This window comes from Taudactylus pleione, unplaced genomic scaffold (genome assembly GCF_031769625.1).
Source record: "Taudactylus pleione unplaced genomic scaffold, aTauple2 ptg000229l, whole genome shotgun sequence".
Taxonomy (NCBI): domain Eukaryota; kingdom Metazoa; phylum Chordata; class Amphibia; order Anura; family Myobatrachidae; genus Taudactylus; species Taudactylus pleione.
In genome coordinates this window covers 2,553,181-2,576,873 of record NW_028284631.1, presented here as the reverse complement: position 1 = coordinate 2,576,873, position 23,693 = coordinate 2,553,181, and the positions used below count along the sequence as shown (strand labels likewise).

The 23,693-nt window shown below is 44.6% G+C and overlaps 1 protein-coding gene across 1 annotated transcript in view; it reads left to right on the top strand.

Annotated features, from left to right (window-relative positions):
- The window catches only part of FARP2 (FERM, ARH/RhoGEF and pleckstrin domain protein 2), a 95,308-nt gene that overhangs the window by 52,539 nt on the left and 19,076 nt on the right, over positions 1-23,693 (top strand). Inside the window, exons 14-18 of the mRNA XM_088479221.1 lie at positions 6,823-6,956; positions 11,821-11,901; positions 12,865-13,007; positions 18,732-18,807; positions 22,560-22,797. Coding sequence (XP_088335347.1) covers positions 6,823-6,956; positions 11,821-11,901; positions 12,865-13,007; positions 18,732-18,807; positions 22,560-22,797 — 672 coding nt within the window. The remainder of the gene's footprint in view (positions 1-6,822; positions 6,957-11,820; positions 11,902-12,864; positions 13,008-18,731; positions 18,808-22,559; positions 22,798-23,693) is intronic.

Genomic DNA, 23,693 nt, shown 5'->3' with positions numbered 1-23,693 from the left:
CAACCAATCATATTCTAGCTAACATTTCTCTATTGTATTCTCGAAAGTGATCGAATCTGATTGGTTGGTATGGGCAACACCACCACTCGTCTGTTTTAGAAGCTTTAGTAATCTACCCTAAGAAGTTGCTCATAGCAACCTATGGCAATGTTTATTGAAAAAGGACTTACAACAAATACAAAAAACTTCTCACAAAGCCTTACATAAAAAAACAGATAAGAGTTAAAATATGGCCAAAAATCATATGTAACATAAGCCCAAACCTAATTTAACATATAGACTATTCAAATATAGGCAAGGAAAACTAGACCTTCTACCGATCATGTTATAGAATGTATTTGATAAATTCTAGCTAGAACCTTTTTGTTGCTTCTCCATTCTAGAGGGCTTGATACGTATACCCCCATTATCTGTGGTACAATTAAGGCATTTGAATGTCTGATGATAAATTCTAAATACCAGTCTGGTCACAATTACACCATAGCAAAATGAGGGCCGTTGTAAGAAAGACCAATGTGGACTAAGATTAGGGCAGACTGTACTGTGTTCCACAGGTTTAGACCGCAACAAAACATACAAAGTAGTGAATAGACCCAATATGGCTTACCATGGCTAATGCTCTTTCTGGCACAGGGCACCAAAAGGTCTAGTTATGGCTCTGCCATGTACGTTATGTCATTTTTATCACCACTTAGCTTTATTACATAAATTTTACAATGGAATTTTCTTATTAAATAAATCCGGATATACTTTATTTCAGCACTTAGAAATAGTGTTGACTGTTTAAAACAATCTATTGATTGATGAAATCTATAACATACTATAGAATTAATGGTTATGCTTTTTGTACTTAGCCCACATTCTTCCATGATCATGTGCTAAGGATATCAGAAGTACGGTATCATAGTCTGGTAGTTTTATCTCCTCAGACTAAAGCAGTGTCATGTAATTAAGTATTCTGCTTTTCTTTAATTACATTATTTAAGGCTGGGTACACTGGCTATTAATTTCCCTTTAGAAATGCAAGTGAAGCTGCATGTCAGTCTCTGGCACATTTCACGTGGGCTTGTAACTAATGCTTTTACTTGCATTTGTAGGTCACTTAATTGACTTTGAAGCATTTAACTTGTTTTAAGCACGCTGAACGGAATAGGTATCATGCTATACACCAATGCTTCTAAAAGCGAGTCACATTGTAGTCAGTATGGCTGAGATCATTGGAAACAATGGTTTCTATGGTCAGACCCATTTTCAGCAAGTTGCACTAGCCTTAAAAAAAAAAAAAATACCTAGTACAGTGCATGAAATGTGCGCCAGTGGGTATCAGTCCTCACAGCAATCAGTAGGGGAGGTTTGTGACATAATACACAGTCTAGAAAGTCTCACTAGTAAACATTGCTTTAAATGAATGTGATTTCCATTACCTCATTTCCTCTGTATTTTTTTTAATATGGCAACACAGGTATTATCTGACATGAAGAATTTGGAACGCAAAACTTAATTGATTATTTGCATCCTGACGCTGTCAAAATAGACCACCAAAGGAAATAACTTAATAATAATTCTGTGTACATTGATCTCGCTGAAACAATTGCAAAGTGAACGATCATTAAAGTGGTACAAGGAGGGACTCCTATTTCTACCTAACCCATGATTGATGTCTTCAGCAGCCTGTAGATGAGAGGCATTCTGGATGAAGTTTGCATGCTTCCTCCTAATATGACTTATCAGGTTGCTGACTGCTGTCGTCTCTTAGCACCCATTTTCTTACTTTGGGCTCCATTTTCTTCATGTTTCTTGACTTCTCTTGTACTTTTTGCTTTGTATGTTTCTTTGCTGTTCAAGTTTTTGTTTTGCCTTTCTGTTTTATTATTGCTCTCTGCATGTTGTTTATTTAATGTCATCCTCTGAATATGTCTCACTGCTTCTCATTTATTTAGTGTAGAAATGCTTATTTTCCTTTTCATAACCTAAAATGTGCCATGTAATGTGTATACAACTAAACCCCAGCAATGATGCATCTCACCAGGGGCTTATCTATAATGGTTGCAGAGTGTGTGGTGCACACAGGCCCCTGGGTCTAATGGGACCCATACTGCACACATTGCACCCATTTATTCAATACTCACCTCACCGGAGTCCCGTGTCTGTGTTGGCATCGCCGTACAAATTGTTTGGAAAATGGTCGCCGCAGCCATTTTCCTGGCATTGTGCATGCAAAGTATGGAAATCACCAGGAAAATGGCTGCCGCGCCATTTCCCCGGTGACCTGTACATGTGCAGTAGACACTGGCACAGACTAATGCCCACAGTCTACTGCTGCACTCAGTGCACCGCCGGGTAGAGAGGCGGAGGTCCCGGATGGAGAGTGCACACTGGCCACTTCATCTCTTATTACACCCCTGCGTCTCAGAGACAGATATTGCATTTTCCAGATACACATTATATAAAAATTACTTATTGGGAAAGTTCCCTTAAAATACATTTTTTGTCTAATGTATTTTTTCTGGAAAGAGTAAAGCTGCATACACAAGTAAAGATTTCCTGTCCAACCATCCAACTAGTTGATTGGTTGGAATGAAAATCTGGTAAGGTATGAAAGCAAATGACAATCAGCAATTTACTCCCAAATGCCGGAAAATGGACAAAAACTGTTGTTTGAACAAATTGTTTAGATCAAACATTTAACAAACTTGTCTGACGGCCATTTTCATCTGTTTTCTGGCATTTAGGAGCAAATTGCTGATTATCATTTACTCCCATACGTTACCAGATTTTCATTCCAACCAAACAACTAGTTGGATAAGAATTGTGCAAAATTTAGGTCGGTATTTAGAAATAAAACAGGGAGTTGCAAAAATATTCAGTTGTAGAGAACGAGCAAGCCCTAGGTGTGCCCCGCCCTCCCCAAAGAAGTAGTGGCATGCTTGGGCATTGCTCTACCCTCATTCATTGCACCCTTGCTGCTTCTTACCTTAGGCAGGAAGTGAGGACGACATACTCTGCTTTTCAGATTAGGAGTGTGGTGCTGGGATGTGACACTGACTTTTAAGGAGCCGCAGCTGACAAATAAGCCACCAGCTGCTTCTCATAGGTCTCAGTAGTGCCGTGGGGACATTGAAAGCCTTGGCTGCCAGTGTTTTAGGGATCTCCTAAAAGGATATTTATTGTACCCATAGCGCTGCAGCGAACACTGGCCCTGATTCAGAGCTGGATGCTCTGAATCAGGGAGTTTTTTTTTATTTTGGAGCGGCCTCCAGGCTCCTCGCATAGCTGTGGGTGACCACTCACAGCTATTGCGAGCGGCCAGGATGATGGTCGCGATGGTCAAGACCATCAAGCTTGCGACGAGACCCTTGTGGTAGGGTCTCGTGGCCGCAAGCCCCAGAGAGCTTCTGGCTCTAATAGAGCCGGAAGCTCTCCCACTGACATCACTGGTGATGTCAGTGGGGCCGCCCACAAACGGCAGGTGTTCGTATGGGAATGCCTCCATTTGTGAAGCCACCCCCACGCCACGACTCCAAAACGGTGCGAGCTGTCGATTAAGATCGACAGCGGCCCCCTTTTGGTGCAAGACCCGGAGCGACTGAGCGCCTGTCGCTAGCCGGGTCTCGAGCATGCACACGTTGGAACCGGCTCCGGCGTGCGCATGCGCAGTGGCTTAACATCGACCCACTCGCGAGCGGGTCTGATCAGGCCCAATATTCCAAAAATGTATATAATAGATGCTTTTTCTGAAAATAAACAATTTATTAAATGTTAAAACAAATAGAACAATAAATGTATATACATGCATCCACTTTAGGCAAACCCAATATTGGTGCCCTAGGATTACCTAATGGTAGCACCAATACTTCAGGTTGTATTGAGATATTGGAAAGAATTCCGAGTTGGTAGTAACTGCAGCAGGACAAACCATGTTGCTCTTCAAGGGGTGCAAATACATTTATTGTATTGTAAATACTGGCTGCTTTGGGTTGGGTACGAGATACCGGCTCTCAGGATCCCGGCGGTCATATTCCTGACACCGGCATCCCAACAGAGCTAGGATACTTACCTATCAGTAGGTTTTCTAACCCCCCCCCACACTGCAGCTTAACTAACCCTCCCCCTAGTGCCTAACCCTTAACCCCAATTCTTACAGTCGGGATGCTGGCGCCAGGATTGTGACTGGTGTCGGAATTATGGCGCCAGCCACCCGGGATACAAGCTATGTAACGCTGCTTTTGCATGTCGCCCACAAACGCTGGACAGCTTTATTTTTACACTGACATTTATATTTGAACTAAGACACACACCTCCCCAACCTAAATCTCTGCACATGTTCTATCTCCCCACATGCAGTGAAACAAGGTGCAAAGTTACTTTGTTTTTTTTTTTTTGCTTTGTTCCCATCACAGAATCACTACGATTCAGAAGAAATAGCCCAAACTTATACTGTTGATTTAGAAGAAAGAAAAATAAAATTGCCTGGAATTAATTTTGGCCTTTAAGCAGATATAAGGTTAAAAGAGCCCTCCATACACCCCCACCACAAACACATGCTGTTTATTTCCTACTATACAGGGTAGAAGTGCTCTAAGCCAATCATGGGCCTAAGTTACATATGTTACCCAACTGCTAGTTTGCCATTCCTAAGGTTGTTACCACAGCTGTTGCTGCTAGAGATAAATTCCCTGCAGCTGATATTAACATTGAGTCTGCAAGCTAGCAGATACTGTACAGCTGTGTGCTATACACAACACATTTTATACATTATGGGGCATATTCAATTGCGCGCAAGCTTTTTTTGGGGGGGGGGGGGATTAATTAAAATAAAAGCTATTTATTTTTTTTTAGTTTAAATACTTTAGTTAAAAATTCGGGTGCAAAAAAAAAAAAAACACAGAAAAGTTGATTTTGGGGTAATCTCAGGCCATTTTTTTTCCAACCCAAAATTGACATGTAATTATTGAACCCATTAAGCCATCTGCAAGAAAAACCCAGCTGCGCAAGAATTTTGAAACATTTGCGACCAATTGATTATGCTGCTATATATGATTACTTTTTATTTGGTACACAGCCATGCTTTTCAGTCCTAGACCTCCCCTTATTCATGAAGTATGAAAGGTCATTAACACATGATTGTCACTTATACCCCTTTCACACTGCCATCAAGTAACTCGGGTTATTGCACATGAACGCACAGCAACTCTGGCTACTGGGTAGTGTGAAGGGCCCAGTTGAAATATCCCAGCATTTCTTCCTGGGTAATGAGCAGGGTTGAACACGAGTTCAATCTAGCTCGTGGTGCGGTGTGAACGGGTAACCCGGGTCCCGTTCACTGCGTAGGGAGAGCTGGCGCTTGGAGATGAGATAATCTCCAATCACCGGCGGTGATGTCATCAACCTGGCATTTTTGCCAGGCCACCAATCTGAAAGGGATCTCAGGCGGGTCGCACACGGAATGGAATTGTGCGCTAATCCTGGGTGCGACCCGCCATTTGCGATCTGAAAGGGGTGTTACTTTTATTTTATATTTGGGGTATATTTAGATTTATATTATGTTTATACAAGTATGCATTCTCAAAGAATGACAGATGTTAACATATTATAGCTTTTCACAAATCAGTTGTAAACATCATTAAGGGGCAGTAATCTGTCTTGTCCAGTCTTCAGCTACATAATTCCCACCTGTGTATTTGCAGGTAGAAAGGCACACATTAGACGATATGTCGTTCGATCCAGTGGCTCAGACGACATATCGGCCAGATGGGCGATATTGTCAGGGGGTCCCGTTGTTAGCGAGATCGTGCTGGGTACACATCGTTTAGTATGTACCCAGCATAAGCCTACCTGCACTATTTTATATAAAGATTGGTATCCTCTAGATTAGGGGTGGGCAGTAAGCGGGCCCCATATGTTTGCGAACTACAAATCCCACATGCCCTGCCACAGTTTTGCTATTTGGCCATTCTAAAACTGTTGCAAGGCATGCTGGAATGTGTAGTTTAACAACACCTGGAGGGACGCTTATTGCCCACCCTGCTCTAGATCTGTTTTGTTTCCTATTGTATACTTTATATGTGAAAATGTGGCTCATTGTCAGTGCTTCTATCTTCAAATGTCAATTCATATGTTCAACGAGCACTTTTAAATAAATAATTAAAACAAAATGCATTTAATATGTATTAATACAAACACGTGTTAGACGTAAACTGCTATAAAATATTTGTTTGCTTTCTACAGTTTTTGCAATATTCAAAAATAACCAACTGAACATATTTACATCAAAATGTTTACCAAAACAAAAATATCAATATATTATTCCAATATGTTGTCAGATATAGAGCCATATCCAATTAGCCCCGAACACTGTTCGGGCGCTAATTGATCGCCGAAAAAAGGATTTTTTTGCCGATAATCCCAGATTTTCACCAATATTTTTTTTATCCCTATCCTATTAATTTGGGCGCAATAAGCTCATGACCCTATCTGTACTCGCCTTTTTTTGGCCGAAAAAAACGGCACTTATAGTGGATTATTTTTCGGGGCACATCTTCGGGTCTCGAAAAAAAACCCCTGATAAGTGCCGTCATCATGCCAACTACGGGGCTAATTGGATAGCCCCAAGCGAGCTATTTAGCCGCGGTAATTTACCACGGCTAATTGGATATTGCCCTAAAACAAAAAAGAAATTTCCACAATTTCTAGATGGCGTTTTAAACTCAAGATCACTAATCAGTGCAAAAAGTGATACTATTCTTCCACAATTTATGGCACATTGCTTCCTATACCCACCTGTAAGGTTTCCCTGATACTCTGTGTTCCTTCTCCCTGTAGGTTGTCACTTGTCTCCAGTAACTCTCAGGGAGTCCTCTAACTCCCAGCCTGGCAGCTCCCCCTTGCTGAGCCCGGCATTAAGTGACATTGGTAGTTCCAGAACAGATGAAGGAGAAGAGTCTTTGGAGAACAAGGTAAGGACAAACAATGGTATTCCCATCACAGCGTTGCCTCATCACTGCTCACATAGAATAATGTAGTGTATTCACCTGCTGTGACATTTTGTTTTTATATTTCATTATCTTAAATCAAGGATCAAACATGGATTTATTCAGCCAATCTTACCACTAATCAACGTAATATTTCTCTACAGTCAGCTAATAAAAACAACTGTAAAACTTTTCTTGAATTACAATATAAAATAATTGATTACTTAATATTCAACCCTAATTTAATTGGTAACCACACCTCTGTAAGTGTATTTGGGTAAGTTCTAGCCACTTTAAACGTTTTCATTTGCAGTGTTACATGTTTTCTGTTAGGCTGGATAGATTGTACTGCTAAACAGCAACTCACGGTCTGGACTCTGGCTGGGCTCAAGACTCTGGCACTAGCCTTGCTCACTCCAATGCTGCACCATGATTTTCTTTTGAGATTAGATATAGATTCAATATTAAGAGCTTGTTCTACCCATTTTGTACATTAGGGGTAATTCAGTTAGTTGTGATGACCGGTTTACACAGGTTAACGTGGATAAATTCAACCTTCGCATCTGCACACATTTTTTTTTCTATTCAATTAGCTGCGCAAGTTAACCTGTGTTTAAACCTATGGAAAGTTAACGCGGGTTGACTTTTGTAGCGCTTTCGTCGCAGCCCTTGAGCAGGTGAAAAGTCGGGCAAAACCACTATTTTTAGATAAAAATGTCAGGGCTTTGTTCACAACCCTTGGGACAGCCCCCTAATGATTAATTGGGCACTATGGATCGCAACTGCGATTACGCATGCAATCGGCCGATTGTCGCGTATGCATCGCAATGCGCATGTGCGAACCAGCTACTGCGATCAGGACTGTGATCGCAGTGACTACACAGACCCAGTAATTGACAGGAAGTACCGTTTGGAGGTGAGGGTGGTCGGCGAAATGCAGGCGTGTCAGTGTGTTTGAACTCCAATACAGGGGCATGCATAAATTAGGCCCTGCGATGCCATACGCAGCTTGGGCTTTCACTGCATGCGATGAGGTTAGCAATTCCTGGGTAAGGTCAGACATTGTGCAAGTGAGTGTGAGGCTCCGATTGTATTCAATGTTACCGATGTTTTCGCAGTGTTGCTAAGCATTACGGATGTGTGTAAGGCGTCCTTATGTTGTGCTCCGACGGCATAGTGATCGCAGAGGATTAGCATATCCTCTTAGTGTGACTGCGTGCGTAATGCAATCAGTTGTGATCCTTGCTGAATCAGGCCCTTAGTCGTTTGTAATTAACTGAGGGCCCCATTTACCAACGAAGCTAAATACCAGCATCATTTTCCATTTAGTATAGCAGTGATATTCAGCAATACTTACCTCTCTGGAGAGGTCCAATGAAGTCCTCCTTGTTGGCGAGGTCTTCCACTCAGCTGCTGGCAGCCTACGCTGCCAGCGATGGGCTTCTGTGTAATGCGCATGCGCGATGGCCTGTCTGCGCCTGTGCATGGCTTTTTTTTTACCCGGCGGGGACCCGGCAGTGCCTGGAAGTCTTCGCTTAAGGCAGAAAGGCAGCGCTGGGTCCTCATTGCCGGCAATGGAGACTGTATTGCTCTCGCCAGCTAAATATGTAATCTTAGATTACTGCTGTTTGTTGAATAAGGAAAGGATGACATAACTCCTTTAGCGAGCACTAAATGGGTTATGCATCGTTGATAAATTGGGCCAATAATGACATGTAATTTTTGCAAAATACAGAATAATGGGTTAAAAAATGTGGGACGTGGTATGTGAGGGTGCTGTATAGATGGGACAGGTATCTTCAGGATTGCAGCTGGGAGTTACAGGTGTTTTTTTTTTATCACGTCTTTAAAAGTGCCTTAAATTTATATAAAATGTAAACTGCAGACATTTTTATGCACCCCAAATTAATCTAGAGTACTTATTTGCTGAAAAACACTTGCTGTCTATCTTTTTTTCTCTTACCCAATGTTTAATTGCACTTTTTTGGGCACATGCTGATTTCTTCATTTTTTCCCCCATACGTAAGGCGGGTATTACCAGCCAGAATTACAACGCAAATGCAGGGATAAGCCTTTTTTAGATGAATTGTGCATTAAGCGGGAGTGCGCATACATGTGATCATCGGAATTACTGCACATTAAGTCAAGCCATAGTATACAGATATTTTATCTCAGTTAATCTGCCCCTAGGTGGTCTTGGGGCCTGATTCAGCGCCGATGTTGAAGCAGTGGAACAATGTTTTGCTACTGCGCATGTGCAAAATGTCCAGAAATCCGTTGACTGTGCACGCATGAACCCAAGTGTCCTATGCAGCTTGCAATTGCGTACGGTATTGCTATCACTTGAGAAGGGGTTTGCAATCTTTGGACATTTCAGGGTGGAGACTAGGAGGGTCCATTGCATTGGCGTGTCTGGGATATTATTATGTTCTTTCATACACCATGTAAACATTTTACAACATGTTAAGAGAATTACATGAATCTACTATAGTGAAAGAAAAAAAAATCTGTTGCCAATATTTTGCAATAGGAACGGGTGGTACAAGGGGACGACTAACCCTCCACCCCAAACGTTGGGTAGGCGCCAGTTAATTCTTTTGGGAGAGCAGCGTTCTGCAACGTGCCCATGCCGTGGGCCTCTCTCCTCTGGCGTTCATTAGCCACTGATGCACCCAGGATGTCCGAGTCCTTGGACCCTGCTACAGCCACAAGGCCTGTCTACCTACATTGTGCCACTACTACTTAGGTGCCCAAGTACCCTACTGCCCTCACAATGAGTTTAGAGCCTGATGGCGCATTCTGCATCAGATGCACTACAATGTCCAGCAGTGGCGGATCTAGACTTTACCTTTGGGGGGGGGTGGTTTAAGAATAATACTAACTCCCCCCCTTTAATAATATGATCCACAAGCAGGCTCCTCCAGCCCCACATATGCACCAGTCCCCCCACATTAACAATATGCTCCACTGTCCACTAGCAGGCTCCCCCCAGCCCCACATGTGCACCTGACCCACCCACCGACCCCTAATGATATGCTCCACTTTCCATAATGACTCAGCAAGAAATAATCTGCATTCACCACAAGACCACCGGTCCGTCACAGCCCAGTCTGCTCCACTGCTCAGGATGGCGCCCGCCTCGACGAATCTTCAGTGTGTCACTCCTTACTGTCTTCACTGCGCATGCGCAAAGGAGAACAGGGGTTGGGGGGAGCCAGCCGCAGAAGAGATTGTACTACAACCCGCCGCGACCCGAGTACCAGCGCAATGTGCAGGTGACAGAACTCCTCCATCTGCCAGAGTCTCTGGTGCTGCGCCACGGTAACCTGCACTGTTGATGACAGGCAGCAGCTGCGCTAGCGGCTGCCCGACTGAGCCTGTCTCTCTGTAAATAAGTGGCCAGGGCTATTGGGAATCGGGGCTTTGTGTATGGGGGGCAACCGCCCTGATTACCCCCCCCTGGATCCGCCACTGATGTCAAGTAAACCCTGTAGGTTGCTACTAAATAACTCCTACTGGTGAGATTCCCGCATTTACTACTGTTTGGTGAAGTAGGGAGCAGATAATGTGAGTGTGTTTGTAGTGAGTTGAAGAGGGATAAAGTACCAACCAATCAACTTCTAACTGTCATATTTCCAACACAGGGTCTGATTCAGTACGGTTTGCAACTGTGATTGCAATAGCGTTTACACACGCAGTTCAACTGCGATAGTATGCTAATTAATTGCGATCGCTATGCCATCACAGCACTACATAAGGACGCCAACTTTACCTTAAACACATCCGTAATGTTTAGCAAGACTACAAAACCATCGGTAACATCGAGTAACATCGCAGCCTCACGCACACTTGCACAAGCTCTGACCTTACTCAGAAATTGCTAACTTCATTGCACTCTGAGTCCTCAGGCTGCGTAAGGTATCATAGTGGCTAATTTATGCACGTCCCTGCAATGGCCTTCGAATGCCCTGGCACACCTGCGTTTCGCCGACCACCCCCCCGTCACCACCCACAAACAGCACTTCCTGTCAATCACTCTGCGATGGGTTTGCATGGTCACTGTGATCGCAGTCCCGATCACAGTGGCCAATTCGGGCACGCGCACAGCAGTGCATGAGCAGAAATCAACAATCGGCCTATTGCATGCGTAATCGCAGTTGCGATCGGTAGTGACTCAGACCCACAGCCTGTAACATGACAGGAGCTGATTGGTAGGCACTTTATCTCTCTCCAAACTTTGATCAATCTCCCTAGTCACACTATACATAATTAGCCCCAAATTGCAGCATTTGCGTGCCCAAAGCGAACAGCGGTCCCAGTCACCTTCTGGCCACTGAAAATCATGTTGGCAGCTGATCTGCCATCCTCTCTATTGCACTAAAACATTTCCTTATTTGCTGTGGTTTAAGATGGACAATATACAGTATGTGATTTGTCCATGTGGATTTGCTACAACAAATGTGCTGCGTATCACTTGCCACATGGTCTATTTGGTATTTAGGTAAGTACATGGCTGCCGGAAACATACAGATTGTTACCCAAAGTTTACATACATATTACATATTGTGGAAGATATCACATGATGCTGCATACTGTACATAATACATATTGTGGAAGATATCACATGATGCTGCATACTGTACATAATACATATTGTGGAATATATCACATGATGCTGCATACTGTACATAATACATATTGTGGAATATATCACATGATGCTGCATACTGTACATAATACATATTGTGGAATATATCACATGATGCTGCATACTGTACATAATACATATTGTGGAATATATCACATGATGCTGCATACTGTAGAATTGTCTTGTTTCCATGGGTTGCAGATGGACGAGACCTATTACATCACCAAGGAAATACTAAGCACAGAAACTTCTCACCTGAAGGATATTGAGGTGATAACTGTGGTAAGCATTCAATTAATAGATCATTCCCCATCTCCTCCTATCAACTTTCCTTATCCCATTCTCCTCTCCCATGTAAGTCCCTACATTTGTCCTAGTGTTCTAATCAGAAGGGCCTCCTCCGCTCCACCTGCCCTGTGTGATTGCTTCATAACAACAGAGTGACTGTTCTAGGAGGTGGACAAAGGCTGGTTAGCTCTCTAACTAAATATAGAGAGGTCTATTTACTAAGCAGTGTTAGGAGACAGAGTGAAATGTGATAAGGTACCAGCCAATCAGCTCCTAACTGTCATCTCACAGGCTGTGTTTGAAAAATGACAGTTGGGAGCTGATTGGCTGGCACCTTATCACTTTTCACTCTGTGTCCTAACACTGCTTAGTAAATAGACCCCATAGGGTTTCCAATGTGATGTGACCCCTCCATAAGGAATTCCATTTATAGATGTCATATTATTGTTCCCATACCTATTATTTTCTGTTAAAACAATGTCCATAGTAAAGTAAAACAGTAATTTCTAGACTTGTACTAACTTAACCATATTTAAAGACTAGGGGGCAGATGTATGAAGCTCTGGAAAATGATAAAGTAGAGAGTGATAAACGACCAGCCAATCAGCTCCTAAATGTCATGTTACAGGCTGTGTTTGAAAAATGACAGTTGGGAGCTGATTGGTTGGTCATTTATCACTCTCCACTTTATCACTTCCCAGAGCTTAATACATCTGCCCCTAGAGGTTTAAAGATAATTAATGCTGGGGAAATCTATATATCGATGTGGCACTGTAAGATGGTACAGTAATATGCATACTGTAGCTAAATGTATTGGAAGTCTATAATGAGAATACTGTCCAGGCATACTAGTGTAATGTAGCAGGTACTAATCAGGACTCTAGGCTCCCTGGCTGGCGGTGACGTTTCCTCTGTATAATGAATGTCTATGGGATCTGATGTGCGTCTCTTTGGCAGTGGCTGCTCAGAGCTCTCCATAAGGGAGGGGATCTGCGGGGAACATTGGAGCAGCAGATGAAGCCGCTGTTTTCTTGCATGGAACCTATACAGCAATTTCACCAGGATTTTTTGCAGCGTCTTGAGGATGTCCTAAACCTTTGGTAACAACATAAGGATATAATGCCTGTACCCTAACTTTATTTTTCTTGATAAAAGCATCAGGACACATTGAAACTCAAACATATGAGGTTTGATACCTTCTGGGTTGGTATGAAATTTTGATGTTTGTGTGATCAAGCAGGTAGACTATTACATCAATTTGAGACTGACAAATGTTGGGGCAGAGAAAGAGAATAAAAGTATAATGTAATTAGTAAAGGCACCCAACATATGCCATGTCACCTCAGTCTGCCTGGCCACCCATCTCTATCTGCTGCTCCGCCCCCAGCATTGTCCCATCCTGCCCCCCTATATCTGCTACTCTGCCCTCAGCGCTGTCCCATCCTCTCCCTCTATCTGCTGCTACGCCCCAGCACTGTCCCAACCTCTCCCTCTATCTGCTGCTACGCCCCAGCACTGTCCCAACCTCTCCCTCTATCTGCTGCTACGCCCCAGCACTGTCCCAACCTCTCCCTCTATCTGCTGCTACACCCCAGCACTGTCCATCCTGCCCCTCTCTCTATCTGCTGCTCCGTCCCAGCACTGTCCCAACCTCTCCCTCTATCTGCTGCTATACCCCAGCACTGTCCCAACCTCTCCCTCTATCTGCTGCTATACCCCAGCACTGTCCCAACCTCTCCCTCTATCTGCTGCTACACCCCAGCACTGTCCATCCTGCCCCTCTCTCTATCTGCTGCTACGCCCCATCACTGTCCTAACATCTCCTTCTATCTGCTGCTACGTCCCAGCACTGTCCCAACCTCTCCCTCTATCTGCTGCTATGCCCCATCACTGTCCCAACCTCTCCTCTATCTGCTGCTACGCCCCATCACTGTCCCAACCTCTCCCTCTATCTGCTGCTACACCCCAGCACTGACCATCCTTCCCCTCTCTCTATCTGCTACTCTGCCCTCAGCACTGTCCCAACCTCTCCCTCTATCTGCTGCTACGTCCCAGCACTGTCCATCCTGCTCCCCTCTCTATCTGCTGCTCCGCCACCATCACTGTCCCAACCTCTCCCTCTATCTGCTGCTATGCCCCAGCACTGTCCCAACCTCTCCCTCTATCTGCTGCTATGCCCCAGCACTGTCCCAACCTCTCCCTCTATCTGCTGCTATGCCCCAGCACTGTCCCAACCTCTCCCTCTATCTGCTGCTACACCCCATCACTGTCCCAACCTCTCCCTCTATCTGCTGCTATGCCCCAGCACTGTCCCAACCTCTCCCTCTATCTGCTGCTACACCCCAGCACTGTCCCAACCTCTCCCTCTCTGCTGCTATGCCCCAGCACTGTCCCAACCTCTCCCTCTATCTGCTGCTACGTCCCAGCACTGTCCATCCTGCTCCTCTCTCTATCTGCTGCTACACCCCATCACTGTCCTAACCTCTCCCTCTATCTGCTGCTACGTCCCAGCACTGTCCAAACCTCTCCCTCTATCTGCTGCTACACCCCATCACTGTCCCAACCTCTCCCTCTATCTGCTGCTACGCCCCAGCACTGTCCCAACCTCTCCCTCTATCTGCTGCTACGTCCCAGCACTGTCCATCCAGCCCCCCTCTCTATCTGCTGCTACGCCCCAGCACTGTCCCAACCTCTCCCTCTATCTGCTGCTACGCCCCAGCACTGTCCCAACCTCTCCCTCTATCTGCTGCTACGTCCCAGCACTGTCCATCCTGCTCCTCTCTCTATCTGCTGCTACACCCCATCACTGTCCTAACCTCTCCCTCTATCTGCTGCTACGTCCCAGCACTGTCCAAACCTCTCCCTCTATCTGCTGCTACACCCCATCACTGTCCCAACCTCTCCCTCTATCTGCTGCTACACCCCATCACTGTCCCAACCTCTCCCTCTCTGCTGCTATGCCCCAGCACTGTCCCAACCTCTCCCTCTATCTGCTGCTACGTCCCAGCACTGTCCATCCTGCTCCTCTCTCTATCTGCTGCTACACCCCATCACTGTCCTAACCTCTCCCTCTATCTGCTGCTACGTCCCAGCACTGTCCAAACCTCTCCCTCTATCTGCTGCTACACCCCATCACTGTCCTAACCTCTCCCTCTATCTGCTGCTACGTCCCAGCACTGTCCCAGCACTGTCCCAACCTCTCCCTCTATCTGCTGCTACACCCCATCACTGTCCCAACCTCTCCCTCTATCTGCTGCTATGCCCCAGCACTGTCCCAACCTCTCCCTCTATCTGCTGCTATGCCCCAGCACTGTCCCAACCTCTCCCTCTATCTGCTGCTACACCCCAGCACTGTCCCAACCTCTCCCTCTATCTGCTTCTATGCCCCAGCACTGTCCCAACCTCTCCCTCTATCTGCTGCTACGTCCCAGCACTGTCCATCCTGCTCCTCTCTCTATCTGCTGCTACACCCCATCACTGTCCTAACCTCTCCCTCTATCTGCTGCTACGTCCCAGCACTGTCCAAACCTCTCCCTCTATCTGCTGCTACACCCCATCACTGTCCCAACCTCTCCCTCTATCTGCTGCTACACCCCATCACTGTCCCAACCTCTCCCTCTCTGCTGCTATGCCCCAGCACTGTCCCAACCTCTCCCTCTATCTGCTGCTATGTCCCAGCACTGTCCATCCTGCTCCTCTCTCTATCTGCTGCTACACCCCATCACTGTCCTAACCTCTCCCTCTATCTGCTGCTACGTCCCAGCACTGTCCAAACCTCTCCCTCTATCTGCTGCTACACCCCATCACTGTCCCAACCTCTCCCTCTATCTGCTGCTACGCCCCAGCACTGTCCCAACCTCTCCCTCTATCTGCTGCTACGTCCCAGCACTGTCCATCCAGCCCCCCTCTCTATCTGCTGCTCCGCCCCAGCACTGTCTCAACCTCTCCCTCTATCAGCTGCTACACCCCAGCACTGTCCATCCTGCCCCTCTCTCTATCTGCTACTCTGCCCTCAGCACTGTCCCAACCTCTCCCTCTGTCTGCTGCTACGCCCCATCACTGTCCTAACCTCTCCCTCTATCTGCTGCTACGTCCCAGCACTGTCCCAACCTCTCCCTCTATCTGCTGCTACGTCCCAGCACTGTCCATCCAGCCCCCCTCTCTATCTGCTGCTCCGCCCCAGCACTGTCTCAACCTCTCCCTCTATCAGCTGCTACACCCCAGCACTGTCCATCCAGCCCCCCTCTCTATCTGCTGCTCCGCCCCAGCACTGTCCAACCTCTCCCTCTATCTGCTGCTACGCCCCATCACTGTCCTAACCTCTCCCTCTATCTGCTGCTACGTCCCAGCACTGTCCCAACCTCTCCCTCTATCTGCTGCTACGTCCCAGCACTGTCCATCCTGCCCCCCTCTCTATCTGCTGCTACGCCCCAGCACTGTCCCAACCTCTCCCTCTATCTGCTGCTACGCCCCAGCACTGTCCCAACCTCTCCCTCTATCTGCTGCTACGTCCCAGCACTGTCTATCCTGCCCCTCTTTCTATCTGCTACTCTGCCCTCAGCACTGTCCCAACCTCTCCCTCTATCTGCTGCTACGTCCCAGCACTGTCCATCCAGCCCCCCTCTCTATCTGCTGCTCCGCCCCAGCACTGTCTCAACCTCTCCCTCTATCTGCTGCTACACCCCAGCACTGTCCATCCTGCCCCTCTTTCTATCTGCTACTCTGCCCTCAGCACTGTCCCAACCTCTCCCTCTATCTGCTGCTACGTCCCAGCACTGTCCATCCTGCCCCCCTCTCTATCTGCTGCTACACCCCAGCACTGTCCCAACCTCTCCCTCTATCTGCTGCTACGTCCCAGCACTGTCCCAACCTCTCCCTCTATCTGCTGCTACGTCCCAGCACTGTCCCAACCTCTCCCTCTATCTGCTGCACTGCCCACAGCAATGTCCCATTCTGCTTGTATAGTGTTCAAGTCATGGTGATATATATTAGGTGCTCGCAAGTATTATTAAATATGTGCCACAGAGAAGGGCTCCTAGTTATATTTCTGTTTACAGTCACAATATGTACTAATTATAATTTCAATATTGATATATATTTATAGCTTTGTATTACAGCCTACACAACCTTTTCATATGGTATATCTATCATACAGCCTAAACAATCATGACTGACATGAAGACTGTCCTTTCTTTTGTGCACAGTCAGAACGGGTATTACTGTATCTGTTTTTGTAGGGCAATAATATAGTTTATCTCTATGGAGGGGAGGGTGGTTTGGTGCAGGACAGCATAGGGGGGAGCAGAGAGGGTAGTATTGTTATTAGCCTTTCATTTAATACACCTATGGACAATTAGAACCATGTTGACATATTGTACCTAGCTATCTATATTTTATATGTCAACATTTTGACCATGTCAAAATGTTGACATTTAAATCTAGGTAACTGCTCATAGTTCTACTGTGACCATGTGTTCAAAAAGACAACATGGTCAAAATGGAGACTTGTACCTGCCTATATTTTAACTTGCTGAGTGCTATTTAGTTATTGATTTGCATTTCAAACAGTGCTCTGTGTACGGGAAGTATTTTGTCTTATTTAAAAGTGCAGGATGAGACTTGATCTATATCATCTATGAGTTATTATTATCATCCATTTATGCATTCACTTTAATTCCGAGTTCAGACCATTCAGACATTCTGCGCATGCAGACATCGGATGACACCTGTTTTTAGAGGATTTTCCGCAAAATATGTTTAATAAATATGCCCCTTAGTATAATAAAGGACACTGTGTCACATATCTTCACACCAAGATGTTAGAACAAGTATTAGGTTGATACAGGGATGGAAGATCTACAGTGCCTAGATAGACAGTCAATATATTGACATGCAAATGGTTGACAGGGTCAAATGGTCTACAGTTAAAAGGTTGACACAAAAAAGGTATGATTTGTAGGGTTAGGCACTTGACAGAGGGTTAGGCTGCGGAAGGGGACGGTTAGGGTTAAGCACTAAGAGGAGGGTTTGGATTGGGTGCTAGGGAAATGGTTAAGCTTAGGCCCCAGGGGGAGGGTTTGGGTTGGGTACTAGGGGGAGGATTAGGTTAAAATAACAAAATAAAGTGTAAATCTTTTCTGTTGACCATTTGTGTGTCGACCTCTTGACACTGTCGGCCTTAGTCCATTTCAACCATTTAACAGTTGCCCTTTTGACCCTGTCAACCATTTGAGCCTGATGACCTATTACCCAGGGTCGTAACTAAGAGTGTGCGAGCAGAGTCCACGGCTCCTGTACCTGGCTAGCAGGATGCCTGGAATGGTACTCTGCAGCCAGAAGCTCTGCAGCAGTGCTGCCTGGAGCATCCTTAGAACACTTCAGATGGCCACACCGATGCTCCTACAGCCTCCCAGAGCATCTGGGTATTGCTATAATTATCGGTGATTATAGCCCCGCTCCTCAACAAGACTTTATACAGAGGGTGTGTGGCCTGCACAGGGCGCCACAGGCCTTAGTTACGGATTTACTATTAGCTGTCGACCATTTGATGTCAACCTATTGACTGTCTATCTAAAAACTGTCGATCGTTCAATCCACACCCATTAGGTTTTGTAGAACATTTTCTGTAATTAAGTTTTTTTTCTGCTTGTGATAATTCAATGTGAGTGTGTTTCTATGTATATCTATATTACTACTAAAATGACAGCTAATGCCGTAATTTTGAGGACTATAATCTGTTCTTGTTACATTGTGTCCTTCAGTGTAAAGCTCTTTTGTGTTTATTGGTTTTGCTCTGATGTTCAATCACATGTATGTGTTCCCAGGGAAGGACGATCTGCACATGCCAAGGACATGCAAATACTTGGAGACTTCATGCTAAGGAATATGACTGCCTTAAGGGTGAGATTCTAGAAGTGTTTCCATGATCTACAGAATGCACAAATCCATTTTTGATGTTTTACCTGTCACAGAATATAACCACAACCAATGCGTTCTCTCCTGAATTATGCAAGCAATAGGGGGTAAATTTACTAAATTGATGTTGTGTTTCTGAAGCTAAGTCACACATTTACTAACAGACCATTTTTTATTTTTTTTAAGTGTTAGTAAATGTGTGATTTATCCCCAGAAACACACCATCGATTTAGATCGATCTAAAATTGACCTTTAGTAAATGTACCCCTAAGTGTTTTCCAACATGCTACATATTTAAGTATAAAGCCAGTCTGGTTTGGGTGAACTGTGCAGTAATTACTATGTTTAGCCTATTTGATCAAATTTTATCATGGGTCTGTACATCCACAGTATAGAAATGAAGCATTAAATAGGCTCACGTGTGACATTGAGCTTTGGGGTAGACCCAAACATTTTTATAAAACTGTACTGGAAGTTCATCCAGTCCCAGGTGAGAGAGATGGTGAAGGTTTGGCCTCCTCTAATGTGTGTCGTTGTAATGTTGCTGCCACAGTGGTCCCAGTATAATGTGATTCTCCCCAAAACGCCAGTTTACCACTCTGTTAAACATAAAAAAATCTCCTTGTAGTCTCCTTGTAGTCACGCTTGCCTACTTTTGAGGACTCCCTTCTGGCACAGCGAAGCCATTTGCATCACCACGGCCCTGCCTTTTGCTGCAAGATTACACAATTTCCTGTATTGTGCAGCAGGTTGTGGGGCCGTGATGCAATTTGCAGATAATCACATCATTACTAGCACACCCTACTACACTGGACAAGTGGCCAGGATCTGGGAGTCTACTCTCCCGGGTCTGCAGTTGAACTACATGACATTTAGGAGTCTCCTGGAAATTCTGGGAGAGAAGGAAAGTATTGTTATAGTCCAAGTGGGAAATACATTTTTATAGATAGTTGCTAATGAAATGTACTTTAATAAAGGAAACATGTAAAACGCACAATTTAACCCATTTTTTTAAGCTTTTTAATATGGACCCTGTCAGCATATTGGGTCTATGTGATAAGTTTATATATTTAATATCATATACTGTAACCCTAACACCTCTAAGAGTCCAATTGGAGAAAAGCACTATATAAATAAAATGATTATTAAGTGTTCCCTCAACGTAAAAGTGACTGCATCATGAATGTGTTTATCCATCACAAACCTGACAGTATGATTATAAGTACATTATAAGGGTGAGCTACATAAAGCATCATAAACGTTCTGGTGAGTAATAAAGGGACTTATATGGGATACTGATGGGACAGTCGGGACTTTCAGCTTTGACAAGCTCAGACTGACTAAAGCAGGACGGTCTTCTATTCACAGCAAGTAGATAATAACACATCATTTTAGCTCACATTCAGGATGCTAAGGTGCAAAACTCTCATTTGACAGGGTGGAAATGTATTTTTTATCCATAGAGGATCATCATTTTGTGACATCGGTATCAAATTCATTTAACATCTTTACAACTAAAGTTTATCAGGGAGCTCCAGGAGGTGGGCGCTTGGAAGGGAGACCCTGTGGCTCTCTGTACATATTAGAAATACAGAGGAAAATGTTTGTTTCCAATAATCGTTTTAGGAAAAGGCGCATATTACGCGTATATTACATGTGACGTTCTTATCCTATTCTATTGGTCATCAATGTGACTCTGCAGCTGTCTCTGTCTTAAGCGCTCTCCCACAGATAGGTAACGGGTCCTGGTTCTGGAGATGTCAACCTTTATCTATATTTATAAGTGAGGCTTATGGACATATTATAGTATATTTATACAGCCTGTTTCGCAGGCAGTGTTTATTCTTCAGTTGGGCATGAATGCACCTCTTGGTTGGGGAGGTAGCCTTTATTTTCATCCTCCCCAAAGGTATCAGCCATAGGGACCCCCAAGTCACACACCATTAATAAAGAATAGTGTGCCACGTGTACTGATAATCTCTGCCATGTGGTATGCTGCCAGGATAATGCTGGCAAGAAGCGTTCACACTGTGCATCTGCATGTTTGTGCAGGCAGGCCATGGCCCCACCTCTTATGGTGTATATAGGGACATGCCGGGGACTGCATGTGTCAGTCCCCATCAGTGGATTGGCTGTTACTGAATATCGCTAAAGGCAGGGCCATGTTATTCATAAGGTTGACTAGGCCGAAGCCTTGGGGCCCTGCCGGCCTAGAGGCCCCGCAGGTAGAAGTTGCAAGGCGCACTGAGGTTTGTTTTGAGACAATGGGGGGAAGAGACAGCGGACCAGTAGCGCATTAGCGTCACACACCAGAGCGGACTCTGTAGCCTACTGGTAAGTGCACAGTGCGGGACACCGCCACGACGCACATACAAAACCCTGGAGACCACCTTTGGTGTGAGGGAGGTGTACACCATACGGGAAGAGGACCCCCTCCCCAGCAAGGGTCATCTTACACAATTCCATGTCCTAACAGAAAGAATATATAAGAATTTTCTTTTACCTCCTATTTTCTTTTCTTTTTTTCGTATTAACACCCCCACATAAATTACAATTAATTGATTCTTCTATAACCTCTATTAATAAGATAGTTAACTGCTTCCTTAGTGCAGTGAAACAAATTGTCTCTTATATTGAAACAATTATCCATAAATTATATATTTTTTTAATAAATAATACAAATTTTATTAACTTCAGAATATTACAGTATTGAACTATTATGCCCCGGAAATTTGCTTTCCTGATAAGTTCTACTTGTGCAATAATAATATAAAATAAATTGTGAATAGAGTTCTTCAGGAGACCCTCAAAATGGAAATAGGGCTATGTACTGCAGTCTTGTACCTACCATACCAGGGTCAGGCTGTCTGCTGTAGTGGGGTGAAAGATTGAAGTGACGGAGGGGGCCCAAAATACCTGAAAGCCTAGGGGCCCGGCCATGTTAGCTCTGATTAAAGGTTATTGAATCTGCTCTTTGCTGGCACATTACCTGTTTCCACAGCCTGCTGATATCCAGCCTCATAGAAATGAATGTAAAGTGCTGTAGCTCTTACACACACGCTGTACAAATATACTGACATATAAAAGCTGTGATTTCCCAGAGGAATAAATAAAAATAATTGCTGATCAATAGTACTGAGGACATTTATTTCTGAATTCTGACTTTCATACTAGTCTATTAGCTGTACTTCTAAATTAACTTGTTATAATAAACTGTCATCCAGGGTCTCACAAGCGTATGGCCCAGTTCTGGAAGTGGTTGTACAATACTGTGTACTGCGTAGCTGTATTCAGTTTGACATAAAATAATGACATGGTCACAGGGGCGTAACTAGGTATTTGACGGCCCAAAAGTACACGTTTGTAAGGGCCCCTATGTAGCATCCAATGGTAAAAAATGTATATAACACATGTAACTGTGACAAGGAAGGTGGGCCCCCTCAGCTCTGGGCCCCATAGTAGCTGCACCCTTTGCACCGCTGGTAGTTACTACCATAGGTGCATGGGGTGCAGCTGCTATACCTAGCCAAATACCTAGTTACGCCCCTACGCCCATGCATTATCAGATGTAATGTGCATGCTGCCACATAATGTGGATTTGCCCAGTGATTAGCTGAAATTAGGTTGGGGCTCCATCATTTGCACAAAATGGTGACAGATTAAATAGTTCCTTGTAGAAGTGGCAGCATCACTGCTGTCTGTAAAAAAAAAAAAACACTTGGACTCTTTCCCTGCAGGCCCTGCTCCCATCTCTGCATAAACTAGAAGAAGTGTTCCTGGAAATGCAGAGGAAGTCTGCTGGGCAGCAGGAGGTGGAAATTCTGCTGCAGGAATTTGAGCAACAGAGAGTGTGTTATCTGCCGCTCAGCTGCCTTCTACTAAAGCCTCTACAGCGCCCCCTACAGTATGAGAAACTGCTGGAGAGGTTGTGCCGCCATTATCCCCCATTGCGCCATGATTATAACAACTGCCAAAGTAAGCCTTCCCTATCTGCTGAGTTCATCTTTAAAAGTACATTATTATGGAAAATTTGTTAATTTTGTGCTTTGTGTATCATTCAACTTCAAATGTTTTATTAATTTACCGTTTTAGGGGCCTATGTATCATAGCTGGGAGAGAGATAAAATTGTGAGAGAAAGTACTAACCAATCAGCTTCCAATTTACATTTTGCAGGCTGTGTTTTAAAAATGATAGTTAGGAGCTGATTGGCGATTTATTTGTTACAATTTTATCTCTCTCCCAGCTTTGATACAAAATTACAACATCTCAGTTACCACTACATTCACTCCTGTTACCAGGCTCTGGTTATCCAGACATACCACCCAATTGTCCTGATTTGTGAACCTTGATAGGGGCAGATATGGTATGGTGGATGATATATTGATATGAGTGGGTGTTGTTGGGCACATTAGGGGCTTTGGGTAATTTTATCTAATTGTGCCTGCATACATGTTGTGAGGTATTGGTAACACTGTAAGCTAATAATTAGTGGCAATATGATGTGCTTATTCTTTACTGCATAGTGAAACTAAAGCTGGCCATGGACTTCTTTAGATGGCTGTTTGCAACAATATAATCTGCTGTTGCGTTTGCCCCCAAACACCCTGAAATACTGCTGAAAATGGTGGTTCCAACCTGCAGGAGTAATCCAACATGTTTGACCTCTCCCAACTAGTTGGACATCTATTGTTTCAGAGTAGGGGGTTGTTGAACACTTTTCCCCAACTGAACAATCCGCTATTAGAAGTGTAATAAATAAATTAATGAATTATCACTGTACCACCTGGGGTATGGGGAAGAGCCATGGTGCTATTGGTGCCAGGCCTAGTTATACACAGGGTCCACACGCATTTCTGTGGGCCCAACTGCT